The 21,033-nt window shown below is 36.6% G+C and overlaps 3 protein-coding genes across 3 annotated transcripts in view; 1 reads left to right on the top strand and 2 right to left on the bottom strand.

Annotated features, from left to right (window-relative positions):
• The window catches only part of LOC134756082 (syndecan), a 524,733-nt gene that overhangs the window by 213,657 nt on the left and 290,043 nt on the right, over nucleotides 1–21,033 (bottom strand). The gene's annotated exons all lie outside the window — the stretch shown is intronic.
• LOC134756062 (lipase 3-like) lies at nucleotides 5,456–11,441 on the top strand. The gene is made up of 5 exons (XM_063692861.1): nucleotides 5,456–5,547; nucleotides 8,152–8,350; nucleotides 9,820–10,193; nucleotides 10,547–10,702; nucleotides 11,020–11,441. The coding sequence occupies exons 1-5, from the start codon at nucleotides 5,461–5,463 to the stop codon at nucleotides 11,413–11,415; spliced, it is 1,212 nt and encodes a 403-aa protein (XP_063548931.1). The 5' UTR covers nucleotides 5,456–5,460; the 3' UTR covers nucleotides 11,416–11,441.
• On the bottom strand, nucleotides 12,710–19,489 carry LOC134756304 (lipase 1-like). The gene is made up of 5 exons (XM_063693134.1): nucleotides 19,213–19,489; nucleotides 14,331–14,707; nucleotides 14,102–14,236; nucleotides 13,271–13,641; nucleotides 12,710–12,905 (listed from the first exon to the last, which is right to left on the bottom strand). The coding sequence occupies exons 1-5, from the start codon at nucleotides 19,319–19,321 to the stop codon at nucleotides 12,713–12,715; spliced, it is 1,185 nt and encodes a 394-aa protein (XP_063549204.1). The 5' UTR covers nucleotides 19,322–19,489; the 3' UTR covers nucleotides 12,710–12,712.

The raw sequence follows: 21,033 nt of genomic DNA, 5'->3' as shown, positions 1-21,033 counted from the left end.
CTCTTAAAAAATTCAATTCAAGGCCGATAACAGGACTGTGGAATTTAAATTAGGATAGCAGTTAAATAACCTAAAATTATCGATTTGCTTTCGCGAAAATTCGAGTTCTATGTGCAAAAGAAATACGAATTTCCTGCTTAAGAAAATATTGTTCGTTCACTAATGAATTTCTTTTGACAACATCTCATTTCATTTCGAATAAACCTTTTGTAGATTTCGGTATCCGTCGCAATCGCTTTATTTTGAGAGAATTATTACTTATTTAAATCCGATTCATTTCCAGCTTTCTTTTCTCAATATTCTCACTGTTATACATTTTCCCATTTTCATATCTGCTTCTGAAACAGATATATTTTTTCAACTGTTTGCCGAGTGGGCGATGGCGTGTCCGAGACAGCCATAACGAGTCTCTCGCTACGCTCTGAGGTCAGAAAATGACTTAACTTGGGAGTGAACGATAGTGACTTACGTCATTATGTAAGTCAAGTCGATCTAACTGCTGTGGTTAGTATTAGACGTATCGTAGAACTATATTATAGGCATTATAAACTGAAATAGAAAACATACACTACAGAAAAATTACCAAGTCCACCGGTGGCCGAGGCGGGAATCGAACCCGCGCCTTCAGCTTATGCGGCTAACGTCCTGACCACGACCACCCGGACACGGCGGTACCTTTGGTACTTTCGCATTTATAATATTAGTGGATATAATTCTGTTAAAATAAAATTAAGTTATTTTGCGAATTGTTTTTACTGCCTGAAGAAATTTTCTCAGCAGATATGACCGTGACTTTCATATTAAAAGTGTATATTTTTTGAAAAGCTAAACCTTTTTAGGGTTCCGTGCCCAAAGGGTAAAAACGGGACCCTATTACTAAGACTCGGCTGTCCGTCTGTCTGTCACCAGGCTTACGAACCGTGATAGCTAGAAAGTTGAAATTTTCACAGATGATGTATTTATGTTGCCGCTATGACAACAAATACTAAAAAGTACGGAACCCTCGGTGCGCGAGTCCGACTCGTACTTGGCCGGTTTTTTTTTAAATAAAACACGGGCTCAGTAAATAGTTATTATTTTATTGACATTGACTATTTTGTAAAATTTGATTTTTAGATTAAAAGTAATGACTAAGTGTTTTGTAAAATTTGCACATAAGTCGGCAGAGTTGTGTTGCGTGCTAATTATTATGATGTTACATCTGTATTTACTACAGTAGCAAATAAATTAAATATATACATACAAGATATATACAGTGGTACTACGTAAACGAAATTAATAACTAGCTTAAATCTAAAATAGGCCCTTGAGGCATTGTACCAAGGATGCTGGCGGCATTTCCCCGCTGTATCGCAATGCTGATACGTTGTGCGAGAAAGCCGCCAGCTCTTCGGTCACCAGTTACGTCAACCAGACGCTTCGCGATTTCTGCAAACAACTTATGCGCGCTGGGACCCCATGGACCTAGAGTTTCAACTCCAAATGGAACGAAATGATACTCTCTACCGAGGCTCTTATATTTATTACGTTTTAAAATTTCGGCGCTTTCCGCCGCTCATTAAATATATTATAATTATAACAAATATCACTGGATATCAGCTAATTGTGACGTCAGATCATTACGGTAAAATTTACTGATAAAAGTGTAAATATTAGTACTTAACAGCTACGAGATCTTTATCGCGAATTTCGCGACCGCTAAAAAGGAATTTACTATGTTTATCGCTTATTTAAGTTATCTACAAGTTAGATCTTTTTATTTTAGTTAAAAATTATTACTCTATGTAATACCTCGCCATACCATAATTTACTTTCTGTTCATAGTGTTCGTTTGTCTATCTTGATCTGTTTATTGTTTCATTCTCAATTGCTCAAAGGTTGACTGGAAGAGATCCCTTATAGGGATAAGTCCGCTTTTGTACATTGTATATATTTATGTTCTTTTATTGTGTTTGTAATCTGTCTTATGTACAATAAAGTGTTTACATACATACATACATACATACCTCGCATGCCAAGACAAATCAAATTTGTGCGATTTTTCAATACTTTTCAAAGTCCTCTCTTTCTAGTCTAAATAGCAAAAATTTTGTCAGTAGAAAAACTTGCTAAATTCAAAATGAACATGGGAGATCGAACATTCGCGCCTGGGTCAAACACATTTCAAAACAGGTTACTTCTGAGGACAATAGATACATTTAAAGTTAATGACATGGGTACATTAAAAAAAGTATCCTATCTGTAAGCGCGCAGCGTAAAATTTTTAAATAGGTACATTCAAATGTATATGACCTACCACCCCTACTGTGTAAAGTGTCATTTTGTATGGGATTTTGAGTTTCCAAAACGTCCCGTTTGGCGCGCTTTTCAAAAATACAAAAATAGACATAACGCAAACGAATGAATTTTACACTAGGGATTCGGACCTTTTTCTACTGACTATAGGTATGTACGTTTGCTAGCCAACATTACTACGGGCTAGAACACAATTTGCAATAAAGGTGTCTAACTACGACCGAGGCGGATAAAGACGGCCGTCACATTGGCACGCATCCAGCTTCTGAGCTGTTGTTACCATCGCCGTTACAAAGGTTACTTAGGTAATGAAAAACACGCACACCCTAGACTCTTGAAGACTACCATATTCTTCAAATTTTGTGGAGGTACACTAAGAAAATGTTTAATATTTTGGGGCGTTCCGCGAAAAGGGGGATTCCTGCGTTGTCGTTATCTTTATAAGCTGCAGAAATCTGTATTATATACCGTTGTTTAAAGCTTAGTTATAAAACGTTATCATGCCCAATATCGGCTTCTTAGCTTTATCAGAAGTGTTAATTGATAGCGTCACTTAACCCGAAGATTTTTAAAAATGGCCTTTTCAAAAATTTAAGAATGTTTCCTTTAAGTAAAATGAGCTTAAGGTTTTAAGGTACTTTCCCTCCAGGGCCCTTTTTTCCACACTGTATAGTTTTCTAGTGCGCTACTTATGGTACCTACAATGAAGAAAACCCCTTTGAATTCTGGGTCGTATCTACGAGTACTTATCTATTACAGGTAGGGGTCTCCGAATTTATTAGCACTGTCTCCGCCAGCCCCTACTTCTTCTCCGCCTGGTCATGGCCCTCGGGGTCAAAAAGTTTGGAGAACCATATTTTTCAACCCTCAAGTATGCTTGACCGGAGACTGCTCGCTCGGTATGCAATTAGAATAGCAAACTTGGCTAAGCCACAACCCCTTTTGGGGATTGGATGCACTTATACCTACTATGAAATTATGCGATTATATTTCATGAACCTTGGCTTAATCTTGGATGTACTATGCATGCTAACAACTTATGCTATGCTACAATTTTATAAAGCATATTACCGCAACATATTATTATTTTGATAGATAATATTATAGACAGATAATAGTACCTATATATAGTTAATACAGTTTGGCCTAAAGCCCGCATCACACTTGGACTTTTTTACTTACTTAGCGCCACGTTCAAGGAATTAAATATAGGTAACTCAATATTTGGTAAAGTGTGTTGCTTACCTTAATAGGTATAACCCGTACCGCATGTCAGACATTTTACAGACATTAGTGTATTTTAATGAGTTTTCTATTATAGGTACATACAGATATGTCCAAACCGCCAACTTAGGCATTAACATGCTTTGCAGCAATCGAGGCGAGTTGATATATTTGAAAGCGCCTTGGCTGCTCTGATGAACCTGCATGCGTCTGTACATTGTAATAGACCATCTTTCCCATAAGTACCTGTATATCTATCGTTACGACATAGTGGGAACGCGGCCTAAGGGTTCTTGTTCATGGTTTTCAACGGTTTAAAAGAAACACATACATAAATCATGATTATAATCAGAAAGTCAAAGTACCTACACAATCAACCATCTAGTACATTCTTTCTGCAATTATAATACCTGCTATAAAGATTTAATATCAATCTTTTTATGACAATGAACCCCTGACAATAGATATTGCAAATTTATAAAGCCTTACTATTAAACCGTTTTAATTACTTTAGATAATGGGATAAACCTAAATAATTTATGACTTTATTTTGAATCAATATTTTTTTTGTCGAGATAAACAGTAAATATTTCACTAGCGAAACCATAGGTGGCATAATTCTGACATATCGGTCATGTGCCTATTACTATCCGCGCACCAATTCCGTGCATTCGGAGGTCGAGGAAGTGGGGGGTGTGCGCCGAACGCATCATGACGCCCAACATTCATAACATTCCTCAGCCGTGCACGGAATTCGCGCGCGGACAGTACCTGTGGTGTGGATACTTCAGCCATGGAATATATAAGTAATATATTCCTTCATCTATATTTATTATTTAATATACAGGGTGAAACATTTCTATAGCCTGAGCTGAAAGGATAGTGTTATCTAACTAATCGACAATCGAGTAAAGCTGGATTAAAATGTAAAACAAAATCATTAAAACGAAATATTTTTATATCAGTGATAACCCTACCATGTCTACATACCTACTGTTTAACGTGGAAATCTTTTGTAAAATGTCATAAAATATTTGCGATAAAACTGGGTCCATGACGGATTTATGGCATTAGATTAACAAAGCTTTCGTCACAAACTAAAACAAAATCACTCGTTTATATTTTCTATATTTTATTGTTTTATTGGATATTAGATAGTACGTACGCTGGATAGTCACCACTATCACGGGTCACGTTCTTTGGAAGTTTCATAACAAATTTTGATTTAGTTGTTGCCTGTTAAGATTGATCTTTGGTGTATTTTTGACCACTGTGCGCAAAGCGCGAGCGAATCGAGACGATTAAGCTTCGGTAAAAATGCTTTCGAATGTGCTGTCTGGCTTTTCTCCTCTACATGATGTATTTCTGCACCGATTCGCCTGACATTTTGTGAGTACATGTATGTTCAAAAATATATGTTTTTTTTTGTCTATTAAGCTTTTAGAAATCTTTCAAATGGCGGAGCCTCGGTGGGTCGCGAAGTCTACAGCTCACAGATCTAGTACAAAAATTGGAAGAGTGTATGATGCTTTGTTGTCATAATTACAAAACGACAATCTTTGTCAAGTATATAAACCATAAGATTTAGTATTTATAATACAATTTTTCGCTCCTGTGAAGGGTCGCAGTGTTCATTCCAACCTAGTTTAGGTTAGAACTGCTTTTTTTCTGGCAGCCGTCCATTTGTCGTTTCATTTCTTTTATAGAGGTAGTTTATTTCGAAACCTCAACCTGGACAAATCTGCTATTATGTAGACCTAATAAACTTATTTACACAAAATTTAAAAAAATACTAAGGAAGAATATAATATCAAAAATCGGTTAATATCCCCAATAAAACTAGTCAAAGTCGGATTTACAGCGCTAGATTAAGATAACGTGCAAATATAAATACCGTGGCGCCGACACAACGGGCACCACTTGCAAATTATTCCTATCAAAATGACGTGGCGTGCTCTGGTCGTAGCGATAGCAGTAGCGTCAGTGAGTGCGTTCCCGCGTAGCGTTCATAAAACGTCCTCTGATATTGTAAGTTCTAATACATACTTTATATTATCTTTAGCACATTCAGCGCCAGACCGAGCTACGCGCTACGAGCGTAGCCGATAACACGGGAAAAACCGTATGTAGCGAAAAGCGCCTACGAACAGAGAACTCCCCTGGTGAGTCACTGCATGGTACTGAATGTGTTAGGGAAGAGTGACAATGCTACAATTTTCAACCAGTGAGCTAAATCATTAGGTTTGTTGTTAATACCCATAAAAATAAAATAGGCTGATGACTATTGCGGATTTACGATTCTCCGATATAAAAGTAATACAGGGAATAATTTAGGGAAGTGTAAAGGCTACTGAATTAATGAGCTACATGTCTGGGCTGGTCGTTATGTGAGGTCAATTGCTATTTAATTAAACAGAAAATCAGCTGCCGAATACCGCACATTTTTAATCTTCTGATGTAAAACTAATTGCAAGTGTGTGTCTAAAAAGAAAGGAAGACATTCCAGTTTTTTTTTTCTTTGGAATTAAATTATTTATTTACAGAAGCAAGTACAAAATATACGTCAAAACTTAAAATCTAAAACACAAACGTATGCACATAAAAGAAAAAAACAGTAATTATATGTCAACTTACGTTTAAACGCTTTAATGTTGACTGGTTCAGGGCCCAAATAAAAAATACACTGTGTCTGAATTCAGAAGATCAATATTTCAACACTTCGGCTTACTGGCATTTCAAACGTTTGCAATCATTTGTAACAAATTAAGAGGAAATTCTTTTCAATAAAGTTATTCCCTTAAGCGCCTAAGTGACAATGAAAATATAACTGGCTTACAAATCTTTAAAGAAGCCCTCTGACTTAATGGAGTATAAAACTCGTCACAGACGGAGCGATAATATATCTATTCTGCCGGTATCGGCAGATATCTGCAAGTATCGCTAAGCACCACACACGCTACTATACCAACATATATATCGCTCTGTCTAGCACCTACATTGTGAGAGAGACGAAATATACCAAAATATGTTGTAACTAACCAATCATTTATGGATCATTGATGTCCGAAATAAAGTCTTAATAATAATAAATATCGTAATATACCGAGCAGATGCCTGCAGATGCCTTGCGATAAGATATCGGCAGATACCAAAATATGTATTACAGTTTCGTATGTGGACTCTGTCAAATAGTCATCATCATAATTTAAGAGCATGGCTCTTGTCGGTGGAGTATGTGTCAAATAGTACGTAAAAGATATCGTCTTAAAGACTAAGTTTGGTTTTGCGAGCCACATTAGAGCATTTTATAATCCGGATAAGAATTTTTAATGGGGTCGCCATTGCCGGATGCGGCAAGGAAGAAGACTGTGTCTGAAAAGATATCGTAAGATGCCGTATCTGTCGGTATCTGCCGATATATTATCGCTCCGTCTGTGACGAGCTTAATTGGACTTCAAATAAGACCTAAGTATACCTATTTCCCGCTAACTCTGCAAACTGTTTAAAATGTAAATGTAGCTTAATATTAAATTTGAATAGCAATACAAAGTAATGGGCGTCTGGATTTTATCGTCTCAAATGTCTCCCCGAATGATTCTATGGTCCCTGAGCTAATCTACAGGAAAATTAAAGAGGTAATGAATGAATTTATATGAGCTATGCTAAACATGTTTCAGTATATATTTTCGGACAAAAGTGTGACAGTTTTTTTTTTAAGTTATCTGAAACAAAATATTGTCTTCGGTTCCCGTGATAGTTACTCATGAAATAAAACTATGAAAACGGATTATATCACGTATATTATATTTATAATACATCCCGACGTTTCGAACCCTTTACAGCATTCGTGGTCAACGGGTGACAGGAAAAATTACAAAGTGCAAAGTACAACATGCATTGCATGTACAACCAAAGTTTATATGATTGTTCATTATTTTTAGTATGTGGGTATTTTTGCACTTTGTAATTTTTCCTCAGTCACCCGTTGACCACGAACGCTGTAAAGGGTTCGAAACGTCGGGATGTACTATAAATTCAATATACGCGATATAATTCGTTTTCATAGTTTTATTTTATCTGAAACAATACATCTTTAGTCAATAAAGCAAGTAAATTTACCCGTTAGTATAATATTTGTCTATGAAAATAAAACAGGCGAAGTGCATGCCGGACCACGGACAATAGTGTTCCGTACTTGAATAAAATAAGAAAAAACAATAAGCTTCCAAACAAAAGAACGCGTTTCGTTCTTTTGTTAGGGAAGCATATTTTGGGAAGAAACAAGAACGGTGCACTAATTAATGATTATGTTGAAAGTAAATTTCTAGAGCGGAAAATTATTTCTCGATTCCTTAGTTACAAAGTTACGGAAAGGAGTGGATAGACATTGTTTTGCGACTTTGTTTAAACCTAATCAACTCATCCCGTTACCAAAATGTTGAAATATACGATGACATGCATTTCGGCCATTTTTTTTAAATCACATCGTAAAATGTTTCTTGAATTTGGTTTAATTTGTAAAAAAAATCCACTAATCTGATGCATCTCTAAATATTAAATCTAATAACATTTTTCGCCTTTCAATCGTACTATGACCTGGATCAAATATCATGCATCATCCATCTTTTCCAGATCAACCAAATAATCTCCGAGGGTTACCCCGCAGAGTTGCACCAAGTGACCACAGCTGATGGCTACATCCTGGGCGTGCACCGTATACCCTACGGGAAGGACGGACCCTCTGAAGGACGGAGGCCCGTTGTCTTTGTGATGCATGGCCTCATGGGTGCATCGAGTAACTTCATTTTCTTAGGAAAGGAGAATGGAATAGGTGAGTTTTACAATAAAATGGTGACGCTTCATTCTTTTAGAACATAGTCGTTAACGTACTTTAAAAATATGGCACTAGAATAGACATTCACTGTCAATTGTCATTTCTTTTTGTATAAATTCGCATACTTCCGCAGTAGGCATTTGTAGGGAGTGCCACAAGGACGTAATCTAGGGCTCTTTTTTCATCTGCAGACTTATAGCGCCTGTATCATAGATACATTTCAAAGGTACCCGCATGCGTCATGACAAACAATTATAACCATGACATTAAAGAAATCAACTCTGACAGTCATTAGAGGTGATTTCTTTGATCAGATAAGGGCTCGGGGGTTCTTGTGTTTTTATCGTACATTCTGACTGTCGTAAATCACGCAATAAGTAGGATCAATTTACGAAACAAGGTGTTTATTCGTATTTACACATCAATTTGTTTTATCGTGTTATCTTTACCTGTTAAATCAGTTTTTACAAAGTCTTTCACGAAATTGAATTTTAGTTCCTATAAGCGCGTGGGCTCCTTAACGAGCTTGGCAAGCGGTTAAGGCGACAACCATATATAGGTTGGAGCGAGATACAGCGATCGGACCTTTCGTCCCACCTATGGTTTTCGCTTTAGCCGACGCCAATCGCGCAATGTCGTGGCCAGGACGTAAGGGAAGCAACTAGGGGACTCTCGCGCCGGCAGCTTTCTCACGCAAAGGATTGCCATCGCTACTCGTATACAGCGCGGGAACGCTGCCTGCGTGATGAGCACCATGCCGAGGGGCCTAGGCTTAGAACGTAGGTTTTAGGGTTTTTTTTAGTTAAGTTTAGTTTTAGTTGTTTTTTTTTTTAATAAATAGATCATAATTTCTCCTATTATATTTTTGTATATAATTCTACTCTGTTCCCATATGTATTGTAGCTTAGGCCTTTGTTGATTTTGGTACAGGTACTAAGTGAATTAAAAATTAAGTTTTTGCGATAAAATGTTTAAAAAAAAAATTGTCAATGTGGGTTGACTCATTTTCTAACAATCCAATCATCCCTTTATTATCAACTTATTATCTCAAGTAATTTAACATTTACTCCATTTTATAATCTTATCAGCATACAGCACATTGTCATTTTTTATGTCTAGACATCTTACTTAGCGTCATAATATCTAAAGTTGCCAAAATTACGAGTAAGTGACGATAATCGACATTATCGGAAGTAAGAAAATGTGTAGTTCCTTCCTTTCTTAAAGTATTTAAATGTCAATATTGCATTCGAGTCTCAAACTAAGTGGCAAATTACAACCACAGTATAGCATATTTTGAAAGACATTTTGGGACAAGTTGTGATACAGTGATACAGGATTCGTATTCATAGCACAAGTATCTAATGACCTTCGTAGATTTAAATCCGTAATCTCTTCCGTAAGTAATACACATGTGAGTTATTCGCTCAACTGTGTTCTAATCGTCAATATTTTGAAAATTTCAGCTTATAACCTGGCCGATGCCGGGTACGACGTGTGGATGGGCAATGCTCGTGGTAACACCTTCTCGCGCCAGCACGTGTCTCTCAACCCGGACGACAACCAGCAAAAGTACGAATTCTTCGACTTCAGCTGGGAAGAGATCGCAATTATCGACGTTCCGACCATGGTCGACTACGCTTTGGCAGTCTCTGGGGAACAAACTTTACACTATATTGGGCACTCTCAGGGAGGCACTTCGTTCTTGGTGCTGAACTCTATGAAACCCGAATATAATGAAAAGTTTGTGTCAGCTCATCTATTGGCTGGTGTGGGATATATGAACAACTTCCCTAACAGCGAACTGAGGATAGCGGCGCAGATGACTACAATTCTTTATGTAAGTTGTCTTCCAGTATTAATTTCAAATAATGGTTTAAAATTATAACGATAGAAATCTAGAGATTATAGGTTGAGGCGTAAAGAACTGTGAAATGATTGAAAGATTCATCAACTTCGAGCAAACCAATATACAAGTCAGCTCGAAAGACCACTCATAGACTGCTTTTAAATAATCTCCCGTTAATGTTCTTGCCAGGTTATGATTAGCACGAAATTAATTGTATTAAATCGGCATTAATTTAAACACTGTAAATTAAAACTGCGTTTAGTAGATTGAATATTTAAATTGAACATCATTGTAGATTTCGCACAACGTGTGATTAATTCCTCATTAAAATTAATAACTTCCAGGCTATGACAAGAACAATCGGTTTGGTAGAAATACGGTCACTGGATGACATACCTGGAAACTTGATCGGTCGATCAGGACACTCTCGCACTGACTACTGCTTTGGTGATATCGCCTACAAGGACTACTGCAACATGCTTGGCCTTAACAGAATAATGGTGAGTTTATTGAGACGAATAACTTATTTTCGTATAGAAGTGTTTTCATGATTTTAAGAGTAGGCGGCTTAACCTGATAATTCTAGTTAATTTCTGTATCTTACAAAATGGCTTTAGTGATGTACATAACTACGGGTATTTAGATAAACAGATACATACTGATTATGATACATTTCCTGCTTGATTAAATGATTAATCTTATTATTGTTGATAAAAACGTGCAAAATTTAGAGATACCTATGAAACTCGTGCGATTATTATTGTCGGTCTAAAATGACACATTATCAGTTCATGTTTAACCGGGGTTATGATTACAGGGTGAAACTGACATGGAAGGCCTAGGCTTAGGTGGGGCCTCTCTCAAGCAGTTCGCTCACTACGGTCAGAACATCAGGGACAAGAGCTTCAGACGCTGGGACCACGGTATCGTCTCCAACCGCCTGGTCTACGGCGAGCGCAACCCTCCCGCTTACGACCTTGGCCGCATCACTGTTCCCATCACCATGCACTACACCGTCAGCGATGAGTTGCTTGATGAGCAGGACGTTCTTGCGATGGTTCGCGATTTGCCCAGCGCAGAAGCTAGGAAGGTAGCAAGAGAAACCTTCTCCCATGTGGATTTCGTCCAAGCTGCTGATGTTAAGGAACTTGTAACAAACTATGTGATCTATATGCTTAACCGAGTCGAAAGTACGTTGGCGGAGATGGAATAATTTACTAAATATAGACTGTTATTTAACATGTACGTGTAAATATGACATGTCATGGAGACAATATTAGTCTCTGAACGACCCAGTTGCATGATATTTAAGGTTAATTTCTAACAGCTGGTACGAGATTTGTGTACCTATGCTTTTATTGATATTCAGCGTCATCTCTTTTGAATTAATCTGTAATATTACTGTAACGTAAGTGTTATCTTGTTTTACTAACAAAAAATTAGAACAAAAGTCCTGGTGACGGAATAAATAATAATTAATAAACAAAGACTTAAGAATTATAAGTTTACTTTTACTTATAAACCTGTTATGATTATCATGTTTTTATACAGCAATTATTTTACATCAAATCTGGCTATTATTTTTCTAGAAATAGAAAACATATTTTCCTTATTCAACCCCGTTGGAAATATTTTTTCAAAAAATCCCTAAAAATACTTGTTGAATATAGGAAATAACATTAACATTTGGCATGTGATCACGGTTATGAGATCTAAGACGAAACTTAAATACAGAAAATGAAGAAATCCAATGGACGTTACTGCTGTTATGCGTGGTAGGGCATAGTATAACGTAGACCGTAAAAACACTGACACGCATTCACGAAATGCAACAACTATGAAGTAGTAACAACAGCGTTAAGGTCCAATAAATTTTACTGCCAAAACTTTAGTACAGTCCGGCTTGCAACGAAGTAAAACATTTTACTGCCAAAACAGACGTCCGTAACAAATTCGCAGCTTGCTTTCAGCGTAGATATACCTAAGACAGAAGGTGACACTAAAAGCGAAAACAAGTGCTGAGTTACAATGTAAAATTTCAATTGAAAGTTACAATAAAAATTGAAAATAGACATTTCGTAACCAGCTAAAGAGTAATGACTAATTATTAACATTATGTTTATTTATCAACTAGTTTTGTTGTGTATTTTAAAATTAAACTTATTCAAATGATGAAATTGTTGCTTTATATCGTACGAGTTTTGTAATCCACTTATTATTTTATAAATGAGATTCACCAATGAGACCAATTCGACTTCAACGTTAGTGCTACAAGAACATGAGTGTGACTTGCAATGAAACATACTGAAAATTGTTTAACATGTTTTATTTTAATAGTATGTCCATCTTTTATTAAAGAATTATTTCACGGAAGAGTGGGATCTTCTGAATCAGTAACTCCGTACCTACTTACTAGATGATGGCATTTTTCGTGAAATGAATCCGCCACTAACCTAACATATTTAACAAAGTAAACTATCTTTCTTTTTTTTAATAAACTTACTAATTCTTCATAATGCATTCCTTAGATGCACTCTACAGTGGTATCTTTTATGTTCTTTTTTATTACACGCGCAAAGACATACGACAACAATGGCTAAAATGATTAATAGGATAGAAATCCATATCCACTTGTATTCCATTAAAATTCCAAGTAAATTTGATAACAATGATGAGTGATCCTCCTTACAAAGATTCGGACTCCTGTAAAAATAAGAATTATAAAAAACAATAATATTAAATGATTAGGAAAAAAAATGTTAAATCACGGCTTTTCTCACGAGTTATCGAGACCCAACTAGAGTCAACGAATCAGTACGCCTTAGAAAGGCTTTGACGCAAAAAGCAGACGCAGGTGTTTATATATAAACTTAGATCTACAAGGATTGAAATAGTGTTAACATACACTTGTGTTTAGAAGCACAATTTAATAGAATCACCATTTAATGTGTTTAAAATAGTGTTCTCGTGAACATTATAACACTAGTCCCGTGCATATAATCCAACAAAACCTTAAAATGTATATTTAAGTAAATAATAAATAACAACATAAAACAAATAACACTGACCTCTCCAATTCATTAATAATGCCGGCATATACATTCTCCATGGCATCGGGACCCATAATGAAATCTTCGTGTTTAAAACTAATTGTTTTTACTTGAATGGCCTGAGCATTAGCCATGTCACTAGCCATATTAGTGATGTCTTCGGGACTGACAAATTCATCATTAGGCGCATAGATTATTTTAGTTGGGACAGTGACAAGACCTAAATCATAATTGGGAGGTGTCGAGTTTCTGTATCTTTTGAAATTGTTAAACTCTCCGCCGTCCCATCGACTAAAGGTTCCTGATTTGACGTTTTGAGCCAAATGAAACAGTGGTCCGAGAGAACCACCCCTTGTCTCATCTACATTGTTGTTGACAGGTTTTAACCCCTGAAAATAAAGGTAGGCCATTTTATTTACAGTTGTATTGTACAATAAAAAAAAATATTTGGACAATTTTATGCTATTTCTATTCAGAATCACGAGCTCTTTCGATCCCGACAGGATAAAAACCTATGATATAAACTTACCGGCGGTGCGGCGTTTATCTGCTCACCGTGTGTAACGTTACTTGTGACAGTTGTGACTCTGGTAAGTTGCTTTTTAAGATGATTTTATATTGACTAGCCACAAAATTGTCCGTAAAGATGTGTTAAAATAGTTCTGCACCCGTACCTAAGGCATTTCCACCACATAACCTTCAATACGACAGAAATGGAGATTGTTCTTGGATAACTATCATCCTTGCAATCTTTCAAGCAAGAAAAAGAATATAAACCATTGTTTTATTTCATACCGAAAATAGAACATAACACCAAACTATTTGCGTCAGCATTTGTCAACTTCTTACCATGACTTTCTGTATGTCTAATTGATTGCAAATATTGCTGTAACTCTTGTTGCCGAGGCAATCTTCTGGCGAGAACCGTGCGTCATCAGCCTTATATGGAAATATTTCGCGAATTCCTTCTTCAACAGTTGCTTTCTATAAAAATAAAGTTCAACAACAAACAATAGCAGATACAAATCTTGCTTACTACACTATGGTAAAACCCCAAAAGTAATGATTTAATACTTACAAATATATCATCTGATCGTTTTGCCTCTGCTTTAAGTATGTTATTAGGAAAATATCTATGGTATCCAAGTGGAGCAAATAAATAAGCCGTTGCAAATTTACTATTATAATCTGGTTTTAAAGAATTTAGTGCCAAAAAGGATGTACCACCTAGCGAATGGCCAATGTAAATCAACTTCTTATGTGTAGTTACTCTCAGAATAAAATCCACAGTAGCTGCGATATCGAGAGTGCCCATTTCCTCGTAACTATAGCTAAAATAACGGTTCACATCAAATACATTTATTTCTGGTTCGTAAAGCAGGTGTACTTGATTGTATTTGCTAGCACGTGTATTAGCCAGCCATACGTCGTATCCCAAATTTTGAAGTTTTAATGCTGAAATAAATTAATTAATTAAAATTTTGATAAGCCTTTCAAGGATCCGTTTATTCTGAACAAACTTTGGTACATTGTAAATGTACGGTCGAATTTACAAACATTTTGACATGTGAATATTCCAAAAATAAATATGTTTTTTTTTAAGAGCCAACAGGAGCCGAGACCAAACTCAATTTTGAGATTTGAAAGAGAATATCGTCGTCGCGCTGACGGGGGCGGTACCGCGTACCGAGGGACTATCCCAGTGTGTGTGGTGCACGCACACCGACGCGCACGTTATTTGCGCTCCTCGCCGGCCTCACGCCGCTCGCGTTTTTAGTAACTAAATTCAATATCCTTCTACAACCTGCAATCTAATTAACATTTCGAGTTACAGAATAGTAAAAAAACATAACATAACATGGACATACAAGAAAACATTGTTGTATAAAAACATACAAGATAACGGCTGTTAAATTAATCCAATTAAATATTTTTAAATATGATAAACAAAAATATTAAATTATAGTCGTGAGTATTTTAAAAGTAAAACTCCCTTATACCTTGATTTTAAACAAAGTATTTTACTTATAACTTACTTGGTTCGTATGAATTAGTGACATACCTAATTAAAAAAGAAAGCTATAACTCCCGCGGGAACAATATAGGCCTTTTCCCTTCAGTACACCTGCACGAAATAAGATCTTTTCGAGCAAGCGTCTTGAAAAACAAATTTGCCGCTCTCCGGCTCCGTTGAATAGAAAAAAAGAAAGCCTCAGGTTAGATAAAATTATCATAATAAATAAACATGTGACATGTGATATTTCTTACTTTGATGTAATTATACAGTTTTATTGATGGTCCGTTTTTTTATTTATGTGTCATATTTTGATAAAAATAGGTATAAATTGAAGAGCTCCTAATTCTGATCGGAATAAATATGAAACCCAATAAATAAATAAATAATAATAAATATTAAATCAATATTATAGGACATTCTTACACAGATTGACTAAGTCCCACGGTAAGCCCAAGGAGGCTTGTGTTATGGGTACTCAGACAACGATATACATAATATATAAATACTTAAATACAAATAGAAAACACCCATGACTCAGGAACAAATATCTGTGCTCATCATATCATATCATCGAACCCAGGACCATCGGCTTCACAGGCAGGGTCACTACCTCCTAGGCCAGACGACCGGTCGTCGCCCAATATTTTGGGACAATAGTCTAGTCTACAAAAGGTTCAAGGTGGTGAAAAAAATAGTGTAAGCTGTTCGCATAAAAAAACCGCAAATTGATGTACAGGTTAGCCGTTTGGTACACGTATATACTAGTCAAAACAAAAATTTTGACCCGCAGTTCCTAAAAAAAATTCCCTTAGGAGGGGAGTGCTGAAACCTTTTTTTGTATAAAAAAAAATTTTTTTTTTAAACCTATCGTATACTTCTCATCTATCATACGAAAGGGCTTTTTGAAGCGATTCTGAAAATATACCACATCATTGCATTTTAGCCATTTTTAGGGTTCCGTAGCCAAATGGCAAAAAACGGAACCCTTATGGATTCGTCATGTCTGTCTGTCTGTCGTCCGTCCGTATGTCACAGCCACTTCTTTCCGAAACTATAAGACACTTCCAAAGTGGTAAAATGTGTAACCCCCCCTCTAACTTCTAAAATAAGAGAATGATAAAACTGAAAAAATATATGATGTACATTACCTTGCCAACTTTTACCGAGAACTGGTTTGAACGAGATCTAGTTAGTAGTTTTTTTTTAATACGTTATAAATCGTAAACCGCAATTTACCTTTCACTCACGTTTCACATAAAAATACATTGTTTAAATTGTGTAATGTACGGAACCCTCGGCGCCCGATTCCGATTCGCACTTGGCCGGTTTTTTCTTAAATTGAAAGAAAAAGAATTTTCAAAACATACCAAGTTTGGGCTCCTCCAGATACGATATGGCTAATTTTTTTTGTACAAATGATACGTGATATCCTCATATGTAACCCCAAAAAAGCAATAAAAAATTTATTTAGTTTTTTTTTTCAATACAAAGTGACACAGTTCTACTTAACCCTTTAACTTGACCCCAAACTTGGTGTGTTTTGAAAATTCTATTTGTTTTAATTTACAAAAAAATGGCTAAAATGTGGTATAATTTTAGAATCGCCTCAAAAAGCCCTTTCGTATGATACCACACACGATAGGTTTTTGGAAAAAAAATATGTTTTTTTTTCATACAAAAAAAATGTTTCAGCATACCCCTCCTAAGGGATTTTTTTTAGAAACTGCGGGTCAAAAATTTTGTTTTGACCTCTTAGTATGCGTGTGCCAAACGGCTAACCTGTACATCGATTTGCGGTTTTTCTTTGAAATTGGGCTTGTACGGCTGCCACTAATAGAGATACTAACTCCTAAAAATACGTATGATACCTCATTGGATTCAGAATGATGTCTAGAAAAATGTATTCGAAGCGTTTATTCCCACATAAAAAAAGTTCAAAGCTATTACCAAAAAATGGCCAAGTGCGAGTCGGTTCCGTACCATTACGCAAAAAACGGCAAAAAATCCCGTTTGTTGTTTGGGAGCCCCACTTAAAAAAATATTTTATTCTGTTTTTAGTATTTGTTGTTATAGCGGCAACAGAAATACATCATCCGTAAATATTGCAACTTTTTAGCTATCACGGTTCACGAGATACAGCCTGGTGACAGACGGACAGGCAGATTGACAGACAGACAGACAGACAGATATTATTTTAAAGGTATTAAATATTCTTTTAAAAATTAGGAAATAATATGGTGTATTTAAAACATATCATGGAATATACTACGGTTATAAATTGATATTATGTAAAGTAATTTTTTCAACAAGTTAGGCAATTATTAAGTAACCACATTTTTTTCGAACTTTCGTCTTTGTTGTAAATTAAAAAAAAAAATTGGCGTAAAAAGTATTTCGCCTCGTGGAGCCCCTTTCATGAGATCACGTCACAAAAGTTTCAATAAAATTAATACTTTGTTTAAAATAAATTTTTGAATAATAGTGAAAATTGTAAAATATAAAGCAATATAATAATACGTACTTAGAACTGATACTTTTCTAAATAAAGAATGAATAAACTAAATTGTGTAATTAATTTTTAGTGCAAATCACCACAATTTGCTTCTAAAGAGCAAATCTGTGACCAAAAATTATATATAGTTTTAATTTTTCGTTCGTATATTCAGATTTGTGTATGAAAATGTGAAACTATTATTTCTAAAATAAATTATTCGTCCCTAATTTACACAAAATTTATACCAAATTTGATCTCATATCAAGAGATAGGTAGAAATAGAGGCAAACTGGACCGCAGAAGCCGACTTATCCCCTCCCTTTTTGGGGGGTAGCCAGGACTTAATCTCGTAGCTAGTGCGTCAGCTCAGCTTTGTATGAACCAAGGAATAATAAATAGTGTTAAACGATATCCCCTGAGGCCAAAGTGCATACTCACTTTACTTACTTCGCCTACTAAGAGGCAAATCGCGACTTTGTTATGGTTTATCGATAACTTATCACATCACTAGATTATCGACTTTCAATGTCGACTATTGCCCATCACTTTTCTGTCCGTGTACGTATTTAGAAACTTGACCCCGCCCCTAAAATTAGTGCGATAAGGACAACTGCAGCTTAGGCGAAAAATCCTGCGTAAAAATCTCAAAAATCGAGGTTTCGTACTCGACTGTTTCCTCCTCCAAAACTTAAGCAATCGTAACCAAATTTGGAAATCTAAATGATTATGAAATTGTCTGTGTCGGACTGTTTTGATTTTTTGGCTAATTGATACCAGTTTTGAATACCACGCCTCTCATTGCGGCATAGTCAGTGAGGCCATTTTTGGCCATGTTTGAAGGGCTCTAGCGCCTTAAAAAACAAAAATATCAAAAAAAGCAAAACACACCGACACAGATATTGACAATATTAATCTGTGTTGAAAAAATCATTCCTCTAGCTTCAAAAACCAGGGAGGAAACAGTCGAGTACGTTTGTATGGAGAAATGACCACTCCTGTTGGCTCTTAATAGCTTATATTGTGTCCCACTGCTGGGCAAAGGCCTCCCCTGTCTTCCGCCACTCGTCACGGCTTTGTGTATGCTCCCGCCAGTCGCCACAAAAAGAGTCCATCTCGCCATCTCCTTTTTGGCCTGCCTCTGCCTCGGGTGATCTGTGGAGCCTCGATCGCTATTTTGGCCCATCTGTCCGTGTGTATCCCACAGATGTGTCCGGCCCAATCCCACTTGAGCTTGGCAGCCTTTACACCCACATCCGCGATACCAGTTTTGGAGCGCAGCTCTGTGTTCCTTATCCATAAAATATACTTACACGACTTTATTGTTAGTGTGTTGTTGTTGTGTGTGTTGTGTTTGTTAGTGTGTGTTGTGTGTGTCTCTTAGAGGCATGTAAATATATTTTTGGAACGATGGCTTGTAAAAATGTTCTTATTTAGCTGTGCTATACCCACCTAAAGACTGATCTTTATCTTGTTCGAAAAATGTGTCAGAAGACTGAAACAAACCGTGGACCAGTAACACGGGACATTTTTCTGAGTCTTCCGGATGCTCAAAGATCATTCTAAACGTCGACAGCACATGTCCATCGCATGTTATTACAAAATATTCATTCAAGAACCTTCCTTCAAAACCTCTAAGTTCTATTTTGTTTGACGATGAATTCTGTAAGTACCAATGAAAGCACGGAAATATGATTAGTTAAAGGTTTCTTCACTGTCATCTACATCTTCATTACTGACATAACATTGATCTTCTAAACTTTAAATATTAAGCATCTCCGACAAGACTGTATCACGACACTCGTGGTTTTTTAGGGTTCCGTACCCAAAGGGTAAAACCGGGACCCTATTACTCCACTATCCGTCTGTCCGTCTGTCTTGACAGTTGAAATTTTCACAGATGATGTATTTCTGTTGCCGCTATAACAATAAATACTAAAAATAAAATAAAATAAATATTTAAGTGGGACTCCCATACAACAAACGTGATTTTTTTGCTGTCTTTTGCGTAATGATACGAAACCCTTTGTGCGCGAGTCCGACTCGCACTAGGCCGGTTTTTTTAAAATTAATAATTACTTAATCTGTCTAAGAATAAATACTGTTTTTGTGACAAACACCACACCTAACTACTTATGTACAATATCACACTTACAAAATTATGAATATCAAATAGCGGTTAAGTCATTAAATCTTCTTGTGAAACAGCAGAGTAGCTACAATAAGGTAAATTTAGTTATAGGTGCATTGACTACATTTACCTTGAAATAAAACTATGAAAACGGATTATATCGCGTATATTGAATTTATAATACATCCCGACGTTTCGAACTCTTTACAGCGTTCGTGGTCAACGGGTGACTGAGGAAAAATTACAAAATGCAAAAAATACCCACATACTAAAATAATGAACAATCATAGACTACAAACTTTAAGGCTGGTTGTACATGCAAAATCGGTTCATAAGGCTAGTTATACACTATAATTATTTTTCAAGTAAAGATATATATATATACGCGATAAAAAACTATGCCGGCTCCAACCCTACACCACGGACCCGAGAAGATTTAATTCCCTCCTAAATTGTAGGAGGGTATCCCAATATGGGACCGGCAACAAACTCGGCGGGACACATCTTTTCAAAACATCAGAATGTCCAGCATCATCCAACACTACGGTCTCACAGTCTATGTCTCGCTTGCTCCTTTATCAGGTGGACTACAGGATCCCAAGCTGATGGTAGAGAAAAGCCATCTTCCCTATTAAAGTTTGGATATTTCTTAATCTCAATGGCCTCGCGCAGCATTCTGGGTATGTAACGCTTCTCCTTGGCAAGAACCAGAGGCTTATCAAACTTGATTGAGTGATTGGCTTTATCCATGACATGCTCACAGACAGCAGACCTAGGTCGACGGTGCTTGACATCAGCTATGTGTTCCTTCACCCGAGTGGAAATGCTACGTTTCGTCTGCCCGACATATGATAGGCCACACTCACAGTCCAGCCTGTACACTCCTGCAGTCTGTAGAGGGGTATTGCATTTTACAGGCCTCAGGAATTGTGACATCTTCTTCATTGGCTTGAAATATGTTTTTATAGAAGCACGCTTCAAGATGTGGCTGATCCTGTCCGTGACCCCCCTGACAAAAGGCAGAATGGCAGGCCTGCGCTCAACTGTGGGGATCTTAATGTGGGACCTCTGGTTGACCCACGGTATCCTGAGCTCGTTTGCCTGGAGCGCGCGCCTGGCATGCTGGAGCTCCGCGGCCAGAT

The sequence above is a fragment of the Cydia strobilella genome, chromosome 3, assembly GCF_947568885.1.
Source record: "Cydia strobilella chromosome 3, ilCydStro3.1, whole genome shotgun sequence".
Lineage (NCBI taxonomy): Eukaryota > Metazoa > Arthropoda > Insecta > Lepidoptera > Tortricidae > Cydia > Cydia strobilella.
The sequence above is the reverse complement of the archived record's forward strand: the minus strand, read 5'-3'. Positions and strand labels throughout refer to the sequence as shown.